Below are 21,414 nucleotides of genomic sequence, written 5' to 3' on the forward strand. Positions count from 1 at the left end.
TGAAAAAATTCTCTTGCTCCAGTGGCATTCTAAGCCGCGACTCTTTGTTCGCAACGTTTTCTGCAAGATGACCAAATTAAACGATTCTACACAGGAAGTGCCATTATATCAGAGTTTATTAGAATAAATTGCATTTGAAAAGTATATAGCTAGATTTTCTTCTTGGGTACAAATAAGAACTTTCCATTTCAGAATGAAACCGTCTTGGTTGCAAAATTATTTAACATCAATGACCTTTTTGGGGCATCGTCAGATGGTATAAAACTAACTGGGTATGTAACACATCCGTCATAAACTTATATAAAATGGAAAATGGAGGCAACAGTGACCGAACTGTCATCTACTTGTCATAAAAACATATAAAATGCAAGGTGGACTTTTATTTTTGAAACCACTGCGTTGGTTTGGGAAATAAAAGGGACTACTTCGTCCCATATAGCATCTATCGAAACATGTAACAAGGACGTCAATTATTAACTTCGAAAATGTGTCAGTGAAAGAAACTTTGTATACTGTCCGCGTATTGTGTCTGGTCCGTGTAATGGATTGTACTGAGCCTGCCTCATGTGAGGAAACTGACCAAATTTATAACCTTCTGTGGCATTTACGCACATGTGGCACTAAGTGCAATGTGAGTCGGCCGGAAGGCGTGCCGAAATAGTTGGCGCCATTGCGATGAACATTGTATCCGGATGGCGCAGTGGTTATCGAAACTGCCTAGCAAGCAGGAGATCACGGATTAGAATTCCCATCCCGTACACGTTTCCAGGCGTCGCTGTTGATTCCGCTTTAAGTCCCGATGCAGCTGACATTAATAGCACCTATCCTTTCTCCCCCCTCCTAGACTTTGAATCTACATAATTAAATGACCGTCTGAAGTGCTAACTGGGACAGTGTTAAAATCTCACAACATTTACTGAGTTCTTTAAAAATGTAAATCGCGTTATATACAGGGTGTTAAGTGTAGTTATACCTACTGATGACTGGAGGCTGTGTGCTGGCAACGGTACATCAGCATTTGTATTGTATTGTATTGTATGTTAACTGGGAGCCTAGAAACGACGGAGAGGCTGCGTCCCCGCCACAGCCGCGGTAGTCCACAACCCCACGACGACTACTCCAGTCAACTTCACCCCTCCGCCGCCCAACACAGAACCCAGGGTTATTGTGCGGTTCGGCCCCCGATGGATCCCCCCTCCCTCCTCACCCCTCACCACCGCCCCACGCAGGGAACGTCTCACACCAGGGGAGTATAACACCTAGGTTTGCGTGGTAGAATAATGGTGGTGTACGCATACGTGGAGAACTTGTTTGCACAGCAATCGCCGACATAGTGTAGCTGAGGCGGAATAAGGGAAACCAGCCCGCATTCGCCGAGGCAGATGGAAAACCGCCTAAAAACCATCAACAGACTGGCCGTCTCACCGGACCTCGTCACAAGTTCGCCGGACGGATTCGTGCCGTGGACCAGGCGCTCCTTCCCAATCCGAAAACCGTACGTTAGACCGCACGTTTAACCGGGCGGGCTACATCAGTATTTACTTAATTTGCAAACTAATAGTTACACTATTACAAGTAGTATGTTTTTAGGTTGGTTAGCACCTCCAAGTACGCATGGCATAAGCAGAACGGGCAGTCTATACTGAAAGTCATAGTCCACTTCATGTAGGAGTTACGACAGTGCAGAAAACGTTAGGTAGTATATTTTATGATGTGTTTGCGGAAAGGTTGTTGGACACAAAGAAACCACAATTAACACCCTAATGTGTGTCTGCTTACTTTTATTAATTGTAAACTTTCGTTCTTCATCAGGTCTGTTTAAGAGCGCCATAGCGATGAGTGGATCAGCATTAAACCCTTGGGCATTCACGAGAAACGCTTCAGACAGAGCAGTGCGGTATGCCAAACATCTGGGCTATACTGGAAAAAGTTCTACTGATCTTCTCAATTTTTTCAAGAGTGCAAATGTGACTATATTAGGGACAGACAAAAATTCTGCTCTATCGGAAGAGGTATGTACCATCTTTTAATTACGTTTTGCAGTCTAGCAAAAGTAGTTGTACTTTTATAATCAAGAGAAACTGATGTAGTCATTTATAAATATCAGGTGAAGCAATTACAAGAGGAAGCGTGATAAAGCGACTTACAAATTTTATTTTGCTAGAACCGTTTCTAATCAAAATAAATTTTATCTACATTTTCAGAGTTACTCCTTCAAATAGATGTCATAAATCTGTTTGAATGCCATTTCTGAATACGGTCCGATACATTTTATGGGGAACAATGAACGACCATCTTGCAGCTAGCTCCATTTCGTTATCAAGACAATTTTTTGTTATGACGGCAGTAGAACATGTATGAAATATCGAGTATGTTGAATACTACGACACGCAGAAATATGTATATGTTGATTCTAGCAGTGAAATAGGCCAACACTTATGTGCATGCGATATAGCAGCAATAATTTCATTACGTGATCCTTCTCTGTTAAAATAATTGATTAAGCACACCAAGTTCTTTTTTTCACAATGATGATGCGGTCACATTTTCTTAAATCAAATCATTTCGCCACATTACGTATCCAACATTAACAGGAGGAAAGAATATTAAGTGTTAATATTTCAAAGCAAGTAGTCAGAGAAGCGACAGTTAAAGGCAACACCTTAGAGCTCTATTACTTAACAGATCTGAAATTTTTGAAGCTATAAAGGAGACCATACGTAACCATAAGGCTGTTACAACAACGAATGCTATAACAAAGAATGTTCAGAAAATTAGGAAAATATTTGCGCTTACCAAGAGAGGCAGGGATAGAGACAGGGACTTTCAGAGTAGCTCAGCGGTGGACTTTAGATATTTATTTCTGAGGGCGAAGATGTGGATAAAATTTAAAATAATTACATAAACACAGTGATAGCCCACTGATCTTTCCTCACGAACTTCCAGCTATTTTCGTTCTCACCCATCTAATATTATAAATCTTACTGAATAGCATACTCACCCTCTGTGCTAGTCCGTCCACTTTTGGCGCACAACCCGCCGCGACAATGGGCAACACCTTTCACCTTTTGCAATACGTCAGAGAACAGCCGTGTGACCAGTACCCGCATTCGTCTTACGCTCAAAGATTTGAGAACTGTCCGGCATACGCCCTCAAGTGTTACGAACCTACCAGAACATGTGCATCATAATTTGTAATTCTCAGGTGTTGCTAGTGGCACTAGATGGCTACAACCTTCATCGAAGTGATGCGTCACGCCCCAGCACGGGACAAGAGACTTAATATCGACTGCGTCCAACAAATCTGAAAACATTGCAAAGCTGCAGTAGCGGAATAATGAAACACGAATCTCAGAAGAAAGGAAAAAATCATGCGCTGGGGTTTTCAGGTGGTAATTCTTCTTCATGTGCCGTCTCCTCTAAGAAGGTTGGCTGTCATCATGGCAATTTCTGATCTTGATTTGGCTAATCTAAGGAGTTCTGACGTTGAACAGTTGTGGTAATAGCGTTACTTTAATGGACTACGGTGTAAGCCTTGGTACCGGCACATCGGGAGGTTTAGTTGCGAAGAAAGGTAACCGTTCGAAAAACGTTTTTGTTTGTTGATTAAGCAGTAATTCAACTATTTTATAACTGGTCTCTAAAATTCCTCCTTCCGCGGCTTTCATAATCTTTTGCCAGTGCAGTCGTTTGTCCAGACAAGTAGTCGCGTTAAGGTGAGTATACACTTGCGAGCAACATGCTCGCGAGCTGAGTATTCTGTGCGATGTATTGCTCGCGAGAACGTAGAAGTGACGAGTACGTATGAGTGGCTTGAAAACTGATTAGGGAATTGTCCAACCCGACCTGTCGAAACATGCCCTGGAAATTTTTGTGCACTAAGAACACACCAAAAGAAAAACTCTCAAAATTTTAACTGTCAAGAAGCACTGCAAGTATTTTTTAAAAAATGTTTAAAATTGCCAGAGTCATGGCTCGTCATGCGGCTATATCGTGCGTGCACAACTTGACAAGCGGATATGATCGGTTGACGACGCGTCGGTAAACGCATAACATGACTCGGCGCGATTGCAGTTCGTAAAGCGTGTCTCAGTTTTCGTCGATAGTTTCTCTGAAACAAGTGTCCACAGTTAGTGTCCAGTAAAATTTGCATCTCATGTAATACCTTTAATAACTACCAGTTGCTTTTGCGGTAGTTTAAATGTTAACGATGGAGATAAAACTGATTTAATATTCACTGTGTTTAGCGCTTAATGTTCAGCAGTGTGCAAACCTGTTTTTCCTTCGTAAAATCTGACCGTTAACTGTATAAATGGAAGAAAGACTTACACGAAGTAATAAATACGCGCCAAAATGAAACTCGCAGAAGTGTGAAAGAATAACTATCCGAAAGATTTACCGTATAAGGTGGTCACAAATTCCCGTCACCCTTCATTAATAACCACCTTCAACACCTAAACTTCAATAAATTACATAAACAGCTGTTCCTTAGAGGAGCTTTCTTGATATCCGAACCCTGTAGCACCGGTCTTAAGAGACAGTTCACCGTTACCAATGAAGATCTACTTGAATGGACTCTTCGAATCGCAGTTGAGATGAATGTGCTGATTTCAAGGTTTCTTCGGCCTAATTAAACAGACGCAAGAAATCATACACCACAGTAAATCGCAAAACAATAATGTATACTTTGAGTAAGACGTAGAGGAAATGCTTAATTCGCAGATGGCGTGAAGACGAAGCTTGTTGTTATCCCTACACTTGCTCTGTCTGGCATCAATCGGTCATGTTTCGTGGAAGAAGTGTGAGCAAACCGCACTTTATTCATTTGATGGCGAAAAAGACAGAAGCTGTTGCGCAAACTCTTAATGCTTCAACACATTCATACACAACAATGCCTGTGATCAGTGGGTTACTGCGTCTGCAGCTTTGTATCTGACTTCAGAGAGCTCAAGGCACACTGGGAACAAAAATTAAGAAAAAGACTGTCTAGTGACAAAAATCTCATGGTCGACCAACCAAAATCAGAAAAATGGGAAAGAGTACTTTTTAACATTTCGTTCAAAACGGTTTCTAACCAGTTGCAAAATTTATTCATTGGCTTCGTTGGACTCTTGGCCTGGACATAACGACATCTCTGTCTTTGAGGAGAACAGTGAAAAACCCAGTGATATGATTCAGGCTGTACACAGGGCAAGAAATGTGGCTCGCGATACAGAACTTTGTAAACTGTGGAAATTTTTTTAAGAAGATTATCGGACAACATAATATCCGATAGCCTTTTCAGGAGAACAGTATTTTTAAATTTCATTCAATTGAAATGATTATAAAGAATCCGCCTCGGTTTCAAATACAAACCGGATGTAGACCTAGGTTTCGGCGCGGATAACCACACCTTCTTCGGAACAACCTAGAACTACAAACTGCCTAAAGAGGCATGGTCCAACATTAATACAGAACGCACAAAAATGCAAAAGACTAGCATTAAATTTTGGGTGTTCCGTATTAATGTTGGACCATGCCTCTTTAGGCAGTTTGTAGTTTTATTTTGTTCCGAAGAAAGCGTGGTTATAACCTTGGTCAACATCCGGTTTCTATTTGCAATCGAGGAGTATTCTTTATTATCATTAAATTATTCACGACTGCTGACGCGCTGCAATTCATTTGTGCATTATCACTGCCCATAGGCTCGTTTTACTAAGTGCTTTCAGTACGCCCGGTATGCAGCACAATAAACAGAGCAACAGCCAGGACCATTTCTTACTCTTACACAATTCTGTCTAAATAAAACCAGTAATTACTGTACTGTGAAGTGCCTGAAGGCATTAATATTGATTTCTTTGGGTGTGCCTCGTGTAAGGAAAATGTTTGATTTCGTCATTCAAATAACACATTTCTTTTTTGTGACGACTATGGGGAATAAACAAGGAACTGTTACGTTATTAGTAAAATATATAATATTGAAAAATCATCATAAGAGCTGTGCTACGGGAACTGCCATAAAATAATGCATCTGTACGAAACATTTCATTTCAACAAATTAAAGGTATGATTGATGGAAGTCGTCTCTAATGTAACATCAAACAATCACTTGATTTATTTTGCTGTATTATTCACCGTTCTACGAATTACCTCTGGAGCAGTTTAGATGTCGATATGAACTGCATTTTATTCGAAAAATTAATGATGTCATATTATTTGTATAGTTAATGTACTTCAGAATCGCATGTGTCACTCTGAATGTTCGCACCACGTGGCGAAACGTTCTCTTGTCAGCGCCGATCGCGCACTAGGCAGGAACGACTGTACAAACCGTTGTCATAAGCGGTAGTTCGAGCAACGGAAACGACTAAATTTAACAATTAAAAACAGTACTTGATATGCGTGTGAGCAACTAAAATTTGGCAAATCATTTCTTTCGTTGTAATCATCCCGCATAAAAAAATTCAGGGTGGATTGGACCACCACCTTGTGAGCCTGAGCACCCTTTGGTACTCGCCGGAGAAACCGACGGCACGTGCCTTACGTCGAGCTACACACTAGCCGTAAATAATTCTGTGCAACGTGACCACGTGCGGATCGTTACCCGCTCAGGTAGCATGTACACTACTGGCCATTAAAATTGCTACACCACGAAGATGTGCTACAGACGCGAAATTTGACAGACAGGAAGCAGATGCTGTGATATGCAAATGATTACCTTTCCAGAGCATTCACACAAGGTTGGCGCCGGTGGCGACACCTACACCGTGCTCACATGAGGAACGTTTCCAACCGATTTCTCATACGCAAACAGCACTTGACCGGCGTTGCCTGCTGAAACGTTGTTGTGATGCCTCGTTTAAGGAGGAGAAATGAGTACCATCACGTTTCCAACTTTGATAAAGGTCGGATTGTAGCCTATCGTGACATTGCTGCTCGCGTTGGTCGAAATCAAACGACTGTTCAAAAATGGTTTAAATGGCTCTGAGCACTATGGGACTCAACTTCTGTGGTCATAAGTCCCCTAGAACTTAGAACTACTTAAACCTAAGTAACCTAAGGACATCACACACATCCATGCCCGAGGCAGGATTCGAACCTGCGACCGTAGCGGTCGTGCGGTTCCAGACTGTAGCGCCTTTAACCGCTCGGCCACTCCGGCCGGCAAAACGACTGTTAGTAGAATATGAAATCGGTGGGTTCAGGAGGGTAATTCGGAACGCCGTGCTGGATTCCAAAGGCCTCGTATCACTAGCAGTCGAGATGACAGGCATCTTATCCGCATGGCTGTAACGGATCATGCAGCCACGTCTCGATCCCTAAGTCAACAGATGGGGTCGTTTGCAAGACAACAACCATCTGCACGAACAGTTCGACGACGTTTGCAGCAACATGAACTATGAGCTCTGAGACCGTGGCTGCGGTTACCCATGACGCTGCATCAGAGACAGGAGCGCCTGCGATGGTGTACTCAACGACGAACCTGGGAGCACGAATGGCAAAACGTCATTTTTTCGGATGAATCCAGGTTCTGTTTACAGCATCATGGTGGTCCCATCCGTGTTTGGCGACATCGCGGTGAACGCACATTGGAAGCATGTATTCGCCATAGCCATACTGGCGTATCACCCGGCGTGATGGTATGGAGTGCCATTGGTTACACGTCTCAGTCACTTGTTGTTCGCATTGACGGCACTTTGAACAGTGGACGTTACATTTCAGATGTGTTACGACCCGTGGCTCTACTCTTCATTCGATCCCTGTGAACCCTACATTTCAGCAGGATAATGAACGACCGCATGTTGCAGGTCCTTTACTGGCCATTCTGGATACAGAAAATGTTCGGCTGCTGCCCTGGCCAGCACGTTCTCCAGATCTCTCACCAACTGGAAACGTCTGGTCAATGGTGGCCGAGCAACTGGCTCGTCACAATACGCCAGTCACTATTGATGAACTGTGGTATCGTGTTGAAGCTGCATGGGCAATTGTACCTGTACGCGCCATCCAAGCTCTGTTTGACTCAATGCCCAGGCGTATCAAGGCCGTTATTACTGCCAGAGGTGGTTGTTCTGGGTACTGATTTCTCAGGATCTATGCACCCAAATTGCGTGAAAATGTAATCACATGTCAGTTCTAGTATAATATATTTGTCCAATGAATACCCGTTTATAATATGCATTTCTTGTTGGTGTAGCGATTTTAATGGGCAGTAGTTTATGTACGGCACATTCACCCAGCCTGCCAAACTCAACTACTGTACTTTCTCTGAAATTATATCTGTCAACTACACCCTAGAAACAGGAAAAAAATAAGAATAACGACGCGCCAGGTAGGAACCGTCCGAATGGGATGAAAACGCGCAGATGTGATGTACATGTACAGACCAACAAATGGTTACTATCAGGGGCTTCTCCAGACACGTCTTTGGCCTGGAATCTCGTTGGCTGGATTTGAATTGCCGTCAGTAATGAGTCGGGCTTCGAACAGAGCCTCGACGAGCGGCTAAGATTTTCCTGGAGACGTCAAGGTAAGCGGTGCGGTACCAACCTGAGTGTCGCCCGTCATACGGACCGACAGTCAGCACTGATGGTCTGGGGTGCAGTGTCTTCACACATCATGACCCTTTTGGCTGCTATCCGCGGCATCCTCGTAGCACAGCGGTATGTCGCTGATGTTCTACGCTCCGTTCCCTTGCCCTTCACGGCAAGCCAACCTGGGCTTACATTTCAGCAAGATAATGCAAGCCCGCACACGGCGAGAGTTTCTACTGCTTCTCTTCGTGCTTGCCAAATCCTATCTTTTCCAGTAAAGTCCCTGAATCTCTCCCTAATTGAGATGATTTCGATCATTATGGGCACGACATTCCAACCATCTCGGGAATCCGATGATCTAATGTGACAGTTGGATAGAGTTTAGCACGATATACCTCAGGAGGGCATCCAACAACTCTATTAGTCAATGCCAAGCCGAATAACTGCTTGCGTAGAGGCCAGAAGCGGACCAATGCGTTATTGACTTGCTCAATTTATGTAGTTCTTTCCCTTAAATAAATCGTTAAAGTTTCCTGAAATTGTAATCATTTTTTTGACTTTTTTTAAAGATGTATTTTGGAGCAGCTACAGACAAGGTTTCAGAAAGAATAAAGGTATAAAGTAATGTGTATCAAGACATAGCATGGTTGATCTGTCAATATTATCTGTTAAATCCCAGCGTGCTTCGACTGTTTGCCTTTTGCCGTACTAATTAAGGAATATAATGACTCATTTTTCTATTCTGGTAATTTGTACAATTAACGTAATATTAATATAAAATATAGTCATAACAGCAGTATAACCTTACGATGTGCAATTAAATACAAATAAAGTAGAATTCGGCGTAGTTTTATGTTTACATATCTCTATTGTTCGTAAAATATACCATTCGTGACTAATATTTAACAAAGAGTTAAAAAACATGATTTTACTGTGGCAGGATAAGCTCAGTTTGTTCACCTGTGTCTGGTCACCGACCGTCGAACCGCAACACGACGGTGCCTTTTTGGCGGAATTGCCGTGGACGCTTGTCGCTGAAGGCCGCTACAATCTGATTCCTTTCATGGCTGGTAATAATGACCTCGAACAACTGAAGCAAACACAGAGTAAGATAACATTTCCTCGTGAATTTCACGTAATATATTTTCATTTTTAAAAATTCTTCTGCTTGTCAGATATCGTAGTCAAAAGTATTTAAAACCAATTATTGGGTAAACAAATAAGGGCACGTACTTAGAATACTTAGTACTTTTGTACCGTTCTTTTAAGTAATATCGTAATGTTAAGCATAGGCCTCCAAAACCGATCTGAATTATATGAAATATCTGAAAAATCCGTAACTTCTCTATCCTGTAAACGGCAATTACCCTTATCCTTCATGAAACAACTCCTATGAAGAGTTTGGTTCAAATGGCTCTGAGCACTATGCGACTTAACTGCTGAGGTCTTCAGTCGCCTAGAAAATCTTTCAAATGGCTCTGAGCACTATGGGACTCAACTGCTGAGGTCATTAGTCCCCTAGAACTTAGAACTAGTTAAACCTAACTAACCTAAGGACATCACACACATCCATGCCCGAGACAGGATTCGAACCTGCGACCGTAGCGGTCGCTCGGTTCCAGACTGTAGCGCCCAGAACCGCACGGCCACTCCGGCCGGCTATGAAGAGTTTACAACTACTCCACTTTCCACAGAACGATTCACAACCGTTTTCGTATTGCCTTTAGAAAATTTCTCCTATTTCATTCACTGATAAAGCATTGACTGTTCCCCTGCCCCGCAGACATGTGGTTAACCAGCTTTCGAAAAACTCTATTCAGGTAGAAGCACGCTAACGAAATAAAATCGCAACGCTAAGAAGTAATTGTATGACAAACGAAAGTTCGTAGGCTTCTTTCTACACTACTGGCCATTAAAATTGGTACACCACGAAGATGACGTGCTATACACGCGAAATTTAACCGACAGGAAGAAGATACTGTGATATGCAAATGATTAGCTTTTCAGACCATTCACACAAGGTTGGCGCCTGTGGCGACACCTATTGCGGGCTGACATGAGGAAAGTTTCCACCCGATTTCTCATACGCAAACAGCGGTTTACCGGCGTTGCATGGTGAAATGTTGTTGTGATGCCTCGTGTAAGGAGGAGAAATGCGTACTATCACGTTTCCGACTTTGATAAAGGTCGGATTGAAGCCTATCGCGATTGTGGTTTATCGTATCGCGACATTCCTGCTCGCCTTGGTCGAGATCCAACGACTGTTAGCAGAATATGGAATCGGTTGGTTCAGCAGTGTAATACGGAACGCCGTGCTGGATCACTAGCAGTCGATATGACAGGCATCTTATTCGCATGGCTGTAACGGATCGTGCAGCCACGTCTCCATCCCTGAGTTAACGGATGGGGACGTTTGCAAAACAAACATCTGCACGAACAGTTCGACGACGTTTGCAGCAGCATGAACTATCAGATAGGAGATCATGGGTGCGCCGACCGGTGTGGCCGAGCGGATCTAGGCGCTACAGTCTTGAACCGCGCGACCGCTACATTCGCAGTTTCGAATCCTGCCTCGGTCATGGTTGTGTGTGATGTCTTTAGGGTAGTTATGTTTAAGTAGTTCTAAGTTCTAGGGGACTGAGGACCTCAGAAGTTGAGTCCCATAGCGCTCAGAGCCGTTTAAAGCATTTGAACTATGGCTGCGGTTACCCTTGACGCTGCAACACAGACAGGAGCGCCTTCGATGTGGTACTCAATGACGAACCTGGGTGCACGAATGGCAAAACGTCATTTATTCGGATGAACTCAGGTTCTGTTTACAGCATCATGATGGTCGCGGCGGTGTTTGGTGACATCGCGGTGAACGCACATTGGAAGCGTGTATTCGTTATCGCCATACTGGCGTATCACCCGGCGTGATGGTAAGGGGTGCCATTGGTTACACGTCTCGGTCACCTCTTGTTCGCATTGACGGCACTTTGAACAGTGGACGTTACATCTCAGATGTGTTACGACCTGTGGCTCTATCGTTCATTCTATACCTGCGAAACCCTACATTTCAGCAGGATAATGCACGACCACATGTTGCAGGTCCTTTACGGGCCTTTCTGGATACAAAAAATGTTCGACTGCTGCTCTGGCCAGCACATTCTCCAGGTCTCTCACCAATTGAAAACGTCTCGTCAATGGTGGCCGAGCAACTGGCTCGTCATAATACGCCAGTCACTACTCTTGATGAACTCTGGTATCGTGTTGAAGCTGCATGGGCAGCTGTACCTGTACACGCCATCCAAGCTCTGTTTGACTGAATGCCCAGGCGTATCAAGGCCTTTATTACGGCCAGAGGTGACTGTTCTGGGCACTGATTTATCAGGATCTATGCACCCACATTGCGTGAAAACGTAATCACATGTCAGTTCTAGTGTAATCTACTTGTCCAATGAAGACCCCCGTTATCATCTGCTTGGTGTAGTTATTTTAATGGCCAGTAGTGCATATCTGAAAGTGGTGTCCTTAGCTCCATTATGAAGATGCAGAGCGGGTTTGCTTTAGATACACTAACTGTCATGAGAGCTCCCCTTGAGATTGTATGTGGTAAAAGGTATCAGATAGACTATATAATGGTAAGACAGAGATTTAGGAGCCAGGTTTTAAATTGTAACACATTTCCAGTGGCAGATGTGGACTCTGACCACAATCTATTGGTTATGAACTGTAGAAAAAGCTGAAGAAATTGCAAAAAAGTGGGAATTTAAGGAGATGGGACCTGGATAAACTGACTAAACCAGAGGTTGTACAGCGTTTCGGGGAGAGCATAAGGGAACAATTGACAGGAATGGGGGGAAGAAATACAGTAGAAGAAGAATGGGTAGCTCTGAGGGATGAAGTAGTGAAGGCAGCAGAGGAACAAGTAGGTAAAAAGTCGAGGGCTAGTAGAAATCCTTGGGTAACAGAAGAAATATTGAATTTAATTGATGAAAGGACAAAATACAAAAATGCAGTAAATGAAGCAGGCAAAAAGGAATACAAACGTCTCAAAAATGAGATCGACAGGAAGTGCAAAATGGCTAAGCAGGCACGGCTAGAGGACAAATGTAAGGATGTAGAGGCTTATCTCACTAGGGGTAAGATAGATACAGCCTACATGAAAATTAAAGAGACCTTTGGAGAAAAGAGAGCCACTTGTATGAATATCAAGAGCTCAGATGGAAATCCAGTTCTAAGCAAAGAGGGGAAAGCAGAAAGGTGGAAGGAGTATATAGAGGGTCTATACAAGGGCGATTTACTTGAGGACAATATTATGGAAATGGAAGAGGATGTAGATGAACATGAAATGGGAGATACGATACTGTGTGAAGAGTTTGATAGAGCACTGAAAGACCTGAGTCGAAACAAGGCCCCGGGAGTAGACAACATTCCATTAGAACTACTGATGGCCTTGGGAGAGCCAGTCATGACAAAATTCTACCATCTGGTGAGCAAGATGTACGAGACAGGCGAAATACCCTCAGACTTCAAGAAGAATATAATAATTCCAATGTCAAAGAAAGCAGGTGTTGACAGATGTGAAAATTAGCGAACTATCAGTTTAATAAGTCACAGCTGCAAAATACTAACGCGAATTATTTACAGACGAATGGAAAAGCTGGTAGAAGCCGACCTCGGGGGAGATCAGTTTGGATTCCGTAGAAATGTTGGAACACGTGAGGCAATACTAAACTTACGACTTATCTTAGAAGAAAGATTAAGGAAAGGCAAACCTACGTTTCTAGCATCTGTAGACTTAGAGAAAGCTTTTGACAATGTTGACTGGAATACTCTCTTTCAAATTCTAAAGGTGGACGGGGTAAAATACAGGGAGCGAAGGGCTATTTATATTTTGTACAGAAACCAGATGGCAGTTATAAGAGTCGAGGACCATGAAGGGGAAGCAGTAGTTGGGAAGGGGGTGAGACATGGTTGTAGCCTCTCCCTGATGTTATTCAATCTGTATATTGAGCAAGCAGTAAAGGAAACAAAAGAAAAATTTGAAGCAGGTATTAAAATCCAGGGAGAAGAAATAAAAACTTTGAGGTTCGCCGATGACATTGTAATTCTGTCAGAGACAGCAAAGGACTTGGAAGAGCAGTTGAACGGAATGGACAGTGTCTTGAAAGGAGGGTATAAGATGAACATCAACAAAAGCAAAACGAGGATAATGGAATGTAGTCGAATTAAGTCGGGTGATGCTGAGGGAATTAGATTAGGAAATGAGACGCTTAAAGTAGTAAAGGAGTTTTGCTATTTGGGGAGCAAAATAACTGATGATGGTCGAAGTAGAGAGGATATAAAATGTAGACTGGCAACGGCAAGGAAAGCGTTTCTGAAGAAGAGAAATTTGTTAACATCGAGTATAGCTTTAAATGTCAGGAAGTCGTTCATGAAAGTATTTGTATGGAGTGTAGCCATGTATGGAAGTGAAACATGGACAATAAATAGTTTGGACAAGAAGAGAATAGAAGCTTTCGAAATGTGGTGCTACAGAAGATTGTTGAAGATTAGGTGGGTAGATCACGTGACTAATGAGGAGGTATTGAATAGGAATGGGGAGAACAGAAGTTCGTGGCACAACTTGACTAGAAGAAGGGATCAGTTGGTAGGACATGTCCTGAGGCATCAGGGGATCACAAATTTAGCACTGGAGGGCAGCGTGGAAGGTAAAAATCGTAGAGGGAGACCAAGAGATGAATACACTAAGCAGATTCAGAAGGATGTAGGTTGCAGTAGGTACTGGAAGATGAAGGAGATTGCACAGGATAGATTAGCATGGAGAGCTGCATCAAACCAGTCTCAGGTCTGAAAACCATAACAGCAACAACAATTTGATTTTAGTCAAGAATACCTTTAAGACGATGAAAATACCTTCAGCACCTCACTGAGTTTTAAAGAGGTCGTGTAACAGGGCTACGAGAAGCTGAATGCTCCTTCTGCGATACTGCAGAGAGACATGACATAAATGTAACCAGCGCACACAAATGTTGGCAGCGGTGGTCACGGGAACGTACGGTCTCTAGAAGACATGGCTCCTGGCGGCCTCGTGGCACTACCGGGAGGGAAGACCATCGTGTTCAGTGTGTGGCTTTGGCTCATCGTACTGCATCTGCAGCAGCAATTTGAGCAGCAGCTGACACCACAGTGGCAAGACGAACTGTTACAAATCGGATACTTTGAAGGCTCCGAGCCAGACACCCTGTAGCGTGTATTCCACTGAACCTAAACCACCGCCAGTTGCGACTTCAATGGTGTCAAACAAGAGATCTTTGGATGGTAGGGTGGACGTTTGTTGTGTTTTGACACGAAAGCTGATGCCAGTTAATCGCATGTGGATACGCATATTTTTAATGTTGAGGGAGGCGGAGGTTCGTTAGTCATTTGAGGGGTTAATGCGAGCTGTGCCGACCTCAACCCTGTGCCGATTTCTTCATCTCAGACCAGCACTTAATACTCACCATCCGTCGTTACTTGTTAGATATATTCCGGTCCTCTGTCTTCCCCTACAGTTTTTGCCCTCTGAATCTCTTCCTATTGCCATAAATGTTCTTCCCTGATGTCATAAGTAAGTATGCCTTTCTGTCGCTCCTTATCACTATATTCCACACATTTCCCTCCTCTCCGATTATCGTACATGCCTCCAGATTTCTTATCTTACTTGTCTACTTAATTTTCAGCATTCCTTGCTTTACGCCCTTTTTAAACCGAGCACTTCGTTCTTGATCTTCCAGTCTTCTTTTCCCTCTTGCTTGGTACACATTGTGTATTACCCGTCTTTCCTTACCGCTTACTCCTGTTTTTCTAAGAATTTCGAATTTCTTTCAACATTGTACACTGTAGTGCGCTTTTCCCACGTCGACAAATCCAATGAACGTGTCTCGATTTTTTTTTCAGTCTTGCTTCCATTATCAACCCTGCCTTATACCGTTTCTTATCAGAGCGCCTCTTTCTTGAGCTTCCATTCCTAGTCCCATACGTAGCCATTCCCTGTGTTAAAATAAGCAACATGTAAGAAAGAGATTCGACTGAGAACATTTGTGCCTGCCGTTGTGGCCGAGTGGTTCTAGGCGCTTCAGTCTGGAACCGCGCGACCGCTACGGTCGCAGGTTCGAATCCTGCCTCGGGCATTGATGTGTGTGCTGTCCTTAGGTTAGTTAGGTTTAAGTAGCTCTAAGTTCTAGGGGACTGATGACCACAGATGTTAAGTCCCATAGTGCTCAGAGCCATTTGAACCATTTTTGAGAACATTTGTGTGGAAATTAGCTCCTGTTTAAGCTGTCGTTTCTTCACGTGTGAATTCCTTGCAACAGAAGTGAGGACAGTTACTCCGGTGTCTTCATCTGCGCGAGTGCTACGACAATTACGTTGCCTCCGATTGAAGCTTCCCATTTACCGAAGTGTCACAAGACGGTAAAACATCGGTTGGGAAGGTGGATTCTTATTAGGATGTCGTTCTCTGTAGAGTTGATCTGCCTGAGTAGCATTTCGCCTGCCTTCAACTGTTATAAAGGGAAAATAATTATGATGAAGAACTTTTTTTATTGGATATAATATATCATTTAAAAGTACTACTTTACTGTAATACATATTCTCAAAATGTAAATAAGAAAACATTACTGCAGTTGACTTGGCTTGACTTAATTCCTTTTACTCCGACGTGGAGCATAGGGAACATATTAGAGCTCTTCATTTGACTCTGTTCGTTGCCATCTTCTTGATGTTACTTGCCCGCATCTCGTGGTCGTGCGGTAGCGTTCTCGCTTCCCACGCCCGGGTTCCCGGGTTCGATTCCCGGCGGGGTCAGAGATTTTCTCTGCCTCGTGATGGCTGGGTGTTGTGTGCTGTCCTTAGGTTAGTTAGGTTTAAGTAGTTCTAAGTTCTAGGGGACTGATGACCATAGATGTTAAGTCCCATAGTGCTCAGAGCCATTTGAACCACTTGATGTTACTCCTGGAGTGGCCGACGGCTGCCACCTCAGCTTCAACAGTACCGCGCCAGGTCGACCTCGGTCTGCCTCTGCTCTTTGCTCCCTGTGGGTTCCATTCTAAAGCCTGCTTTGGAATATGTTGAGGGTCTCTTCTCAGGGTGTGTCCAATCCATCTCCACTTCCTTTCTTTTACGGTTATCTCGGCTTCCCGTTGTTGGGTGCCTTGCCGTAGTTCTTTTTTGAGGTAACATTTGTCCATCATACTCCCAGCATCATCCTGAAACATTTGTTGATGAAGATTTGTACTCTTGTTTTAATTTGTGCTGCCACCTTCCACGTTTCACACCCGTAAAAGAGAACAGATTTTACATTTGAATCAAAGATTTTAAGATTTACCTTCAACAATATTTCACGAGATGTCCAAACTGGTCGCAGCTGGGCAAAGGCCCCTTTTGCCTTCTTCATCCTACTTTCGAAGTCTTCCGTCGCCCCTCCATGTTTGGAAACAATACTTCCCAGATAACAAAAGCTCTCCACCTGCTCAATCTCCTCTTCTTTCACGGCTAGTTCATTATTGTCCTTACTGTTCATCCTAAGCTCTTTAGTCTAAGCCGTGTTTATTTTTAATCCAACTCTCTGAGCTACTGTTTCCTATTCCTTGAGCTTCTCACTCATATTCTTGAAACTGTGGGACAGAAGGCAGATGTCGTTCGCAAAGTCCAGGTCCTCCAGGCGATCATAGAGTAAACTGTACACCTGTCCTTTCCTCTTCATGACACCATCCAATATCAGTGGTGAAAGCAAACAATTCTGCCTTACTCCAGAATTTAAAATTAATGTTTCTGAGAGATTTCCACCATGTTTCACCTGGCAAGTATATTCTCTGTACATCATCTTCACGATACTGATGATCCTTGGAGGTACTCCATAACTCTGCACCCTATCAAAGGCTTTTACAAAGTATATAATATATCTTTTAAAAGTACTACTTTGCTGTAATACATATACCCAAACTGTAACTAAGAAAACATTACTGCAGTTACTGTTCTGCTAACTCACATTCCCCACGGGTAGTAACATTTCTACCTTCTCTTAGTTGGTGTATGTTGTGCTCATACACACCTTCATCTGAAGATAGTTGATTGAATCACCAGTGTGCATATTCCTTGCGATTCCGTTTGTTTACTGTCTCCTGTAGAAAGCGGACGAGTTACGTGCCCGGTACCTGAACTGTTTGTTAGTAAAGGAGAATGTGTTAGTGAAGGAGAACCGAAGTCAATTTTGTGTTACGTTCTTAATAAATCATGTTAAATTGAACCGTACACTGTGAAGTTTTTTGGACAGGTGTTGAGGACAGGAAGTGGACTACCGAAAAAATATGAGTTCTATTTAAAAAGAGACTTGTCGCCGTTCATATCATCGTAACAAATAAAGTTACAAAAAAGGCTACCATGCTGGTTAATGTCACTCTGGTAACTAAACAACATTTGTATAATACATTCTTTGTTTAGCTTCGGGACAAAAAGTTATTGGCTGTGGTCAAGATAAATGGGACAACATGTGTATGTGCCATTAAGATTCCAGCGTCGCCGTTATGCGTTAATAATTTCGGTACTACTTTTCTAACGATATTCTTAACATTTCTGCAAAGCGTTTTACGTTCCCTCAAGCTAATGCAACCTTTGCACTTTATCTGTATTATCTAGAAAACAATCAACAACATAAAGTAGTGGAAGTCAGAGAAACATGTGTCCATGGAATACAGGAAGTAATCGACAATGGTTTACAATGCACGATAGTGGTCCATCAAGTGTGAAATTATTTCACACTGGCCTAAAAGAAAACAAAAAAAGCTACAGTGCATATGCAACGACGAAATTTTCAATATTCTCTCGCTCCCTTCGCAAAAAAATTATTACTAGACCAAAAATGAATAGGGCCATTTCAGTTGTTTAATTTTTTTACTATGATATTTGGCCGGCTGGGGTGGCGCTACAGTCTGGAACCGCGCGACCACTACGGTCGCAGGTTCGAATCCTGCCTTGGGCATGGATGTGTGTGATGTCCTTAGGTTAGTTAGGTTTAAGTAGTTCTAAGTTATAGGGACTGATGACCTCAGAAGATAAGTCCCATAGTGCTCACAGCCATTTGAACCATTTTGAACTACGATATTTTTTCGCTGGAGGGCGCGGTTTTTTCAAGGTATCCAAGGCAACTTACAAAGACGAGTTTAAAATGCAAAAACAAACACACACACACACTCTCTCTCTCTCTCTCTCTTTCACTCCCCACCAGCCAGCTTATTTAGTACGTTGCACATGGCACTCCTTCCTAGCACTGTATAAAAATCTTCGAATATATGAATTGTTTCCCATATTCGACCTTTTTTGGCCTTAACTGACAGAACTATATCGCCACAGGCTTAGTCGGGCATTTAAAAGTTATAAAACTGACATCTGCTTAAATTTTAGCTACCTCACAATTTTTTGAATTTTAACAGCATAAAACTAACAATTAAATCGTTTTGTTTGTTTGATTTTCTTACTATATAACGACTGAGTTTGAAAGGATAAAGTTTAATGGAATTGTATACGTAATTAGCTTCTGCATAAAGCTTAAAATTTATGGGATTCATTTCCAGTCACAACCTGTCTTTGTAAATCTCTTCAGATAATTCATTTCTGTAACTGATTTCTTCATTTCAGTGTGGTTTGCTTTATTATCAGAGTTGAGACAGGATTCTACAATATTCGCTGTCTTTTATGACAGGGGGTGGCATATTATCCACTGGATCACAAATAAGCAACTTGAACAAGAACTTTGATGAGATTGTGGGGTGCGATCTACGACTTCCGACGAGGGAAGAACGGCTCGAAGGTGCTGCTTCCGTCAAAGAGTTCTACTACAACGGCAGCGACATCACACTGACGGATAACTACACCACCGCTCTAGTAAGTAGGAAGAAATAAAGCTAACAGGTGTAAATCACTGCCGTTAAACAATTATAGAGATACTTGGACTCCTCATGTTACATTGAGTCTCTAGTGTTCAACCCTGAGGTTGATTTGCAGCAGCACCTCATTCCCCTCTTGTGCCTGCTTTCTTCTTTATTCTATGCTTGTAGAGCAACCAACATAATTCATAATCGGATTCATGTATGACATTCTCGGTCGTTCCAGGCGCTTGTCTCAGTAGCTCCTTATGCCATTGTTCCAGTAATATTGCTATGTGTTAAATGTGTCCTACGTGTTTGGCTCTTCTTGTTTGGATGTGCCCCCACAGATGTCTGGTTTCCTGCACTCTCCTGAGCATCTCTTCATTAGTATGTCTCACCAGCTGATCATCATCCTTCTGTAGCACTAAATCCCCAGGTCTTCTAGCCGTCCTCTCCCTTGTTTCCCTGTTGTCCTTGATGTAGTAAGTTCTTCCTTAAATTATATGCAATTTTAGCCTGCTGTATTCTGCTAACAATATATTTCTGGCTTCAACCATCCCTAGGTAACACCGTCGTAAACTCGAAAGTCAGTGACCGCATTGCAAACAGGAAAGTTTGTGATGGACTTACAAGGGACCACAATCTCATTTTCCTCACAAGTACAGACGCAGATAGTGACAGGAAAATCTATGATGGACTTACAAGTGACCATAATCTCATTTTCTTCAAGATTACAGACGGAGATAGTGACTTAGACGCTAACATCCACCCCGAGCGTCTATACTGTATAATTCACGTAAAGCGAATTGGGAACTTTCAAACGCAGAATTCAAGACACACCCTCTGCAAGGAAGAGAACTAGATGTTGACGCCAAAGTAGACGAATTGGTGCGAGCGTTGCAGATGGCGCAAAACAAGGCGATCACAACATTTGTTACAATGTCAAAAAGGTTTGAAATTCCCATGTGTCCCACCCTATAGCGCTTCAGACGCAGAGCAAGTCAGGCGAGAAAATACTACCAGAAATTCTTAGGGGAAACAGAACGAGAAAGAGGGATAAATTAAACAACAATGTAAGGAAGTACTATATCAAACAAGAGTACAAAAGTGGGATGCGATAATTAAGGACCAAGTGGTAATAAACGTTTGGTGTTTTCCAATACAAACTTCCAACAAACAAGGTTCGGTCACCCACTGTATTATCGACCTTGAGACTATCGAACTTGTAACGGGCGAGTCGTGGGGCCCTGAAAATATTCAGAGTTTGCAGTTGGCGCGCCTGCGCTGGCGCCTTTCGGCGGGTCGCAGTTCGGCGGCAGCCACGTGGTGCCGAGCGTTAACCGGGATCCAGGGAGTGCGTGACTGGGAATTCGATGCTAACGCTGAGATGAGGACTGTGCTTTGTGCCGATGGAGGAGACTTGCCGGTAGTGCCAAAGATGGCAGACTTTGTGAAACCGTAATGGCAACCATTTTGCAGTTCATATAGAAATTAATAATAGTCAGATGAATGATGATACATCAAAAAGAAACATGCACATTACCATTATTTGCACGACGATTCTGATGGTGTAATCAGATTTTCACTATCATTGTTTGTTTAAAGTTTATTATCTGACTGACACTTATACAAGCAGTACCCAGTAACGAATTTCCAAAATCTAAACATTTCATCGGATTTCGTCGATCGACGTGTCTTTAGAAAGCTAGTAGTGTAAACCTAAATTGGTATTAATTACATGCATGTAACATCAATAGTACATGAGTTACTGGAGCTCAAAGTGGCCGATTACTATCGATCGCGTCAGGCCGTAAGTTCTCCACAGTTACACGAAAAATCGGTAGCAGCATACCTATAAATATATTTATTCTTCTATGTCTTTGTTTATATCCGATATAAGCTATTTTTGAAGAAATTGGTCAATTATTTTTTTGTGTTTTAGAAAGCACAGGGACATTAGACTACTGGCCTACTTCTACTTGCTATTCCTTTGATATATGTCTGTTTAATTT

The 21,414-nt window shown here is 42.7% G+C and overlaps 1 protein-coding gene across 1 annotated transcript in view; it reads left to right on the forward strand.

Moving 5' to 3' along the window:
• LOC124595293 (esterase FE4-like) overlaps positions 1-21,414 on the forward strand; it is a 70,227-nt gene that overhangs the window by 31,427 nt on the left and 17,386 nt on the right. The window contains exons 6-8 of the mRNA XM_047133977.1: positions 1,813-2,012; positions 9,451-9,616; positions 19,237-19,418. Coding sequence (XP_046989933.1) covers positions 1,813-2,012; positions 9,451-9,616; positions 19,237-19,418 — 548 coding nt within the window. The remainder of the gene's footprint in view (positions 1-1,812; positions 2,013-9,450; positions 9,617-19,236; positions 19,419-21,414) is intronic.

The sequence above is a fragment of the Schistocerca americana genome, chromosome 2, assembly GCF_021461395.2.
Source record: "Schistocerca americana isolate TAMUIC-IGC-003095 chromosome 2, iqSchAmer2.1, whole genome shotgun sequence".
In the NCBI taxonomy this organism is placed as follows: Eukaryota; Metazoa; Arthropoda; class Insecta; order Orthoptera; family Acrididae; genus Schistocerca; species Schistocerca americana.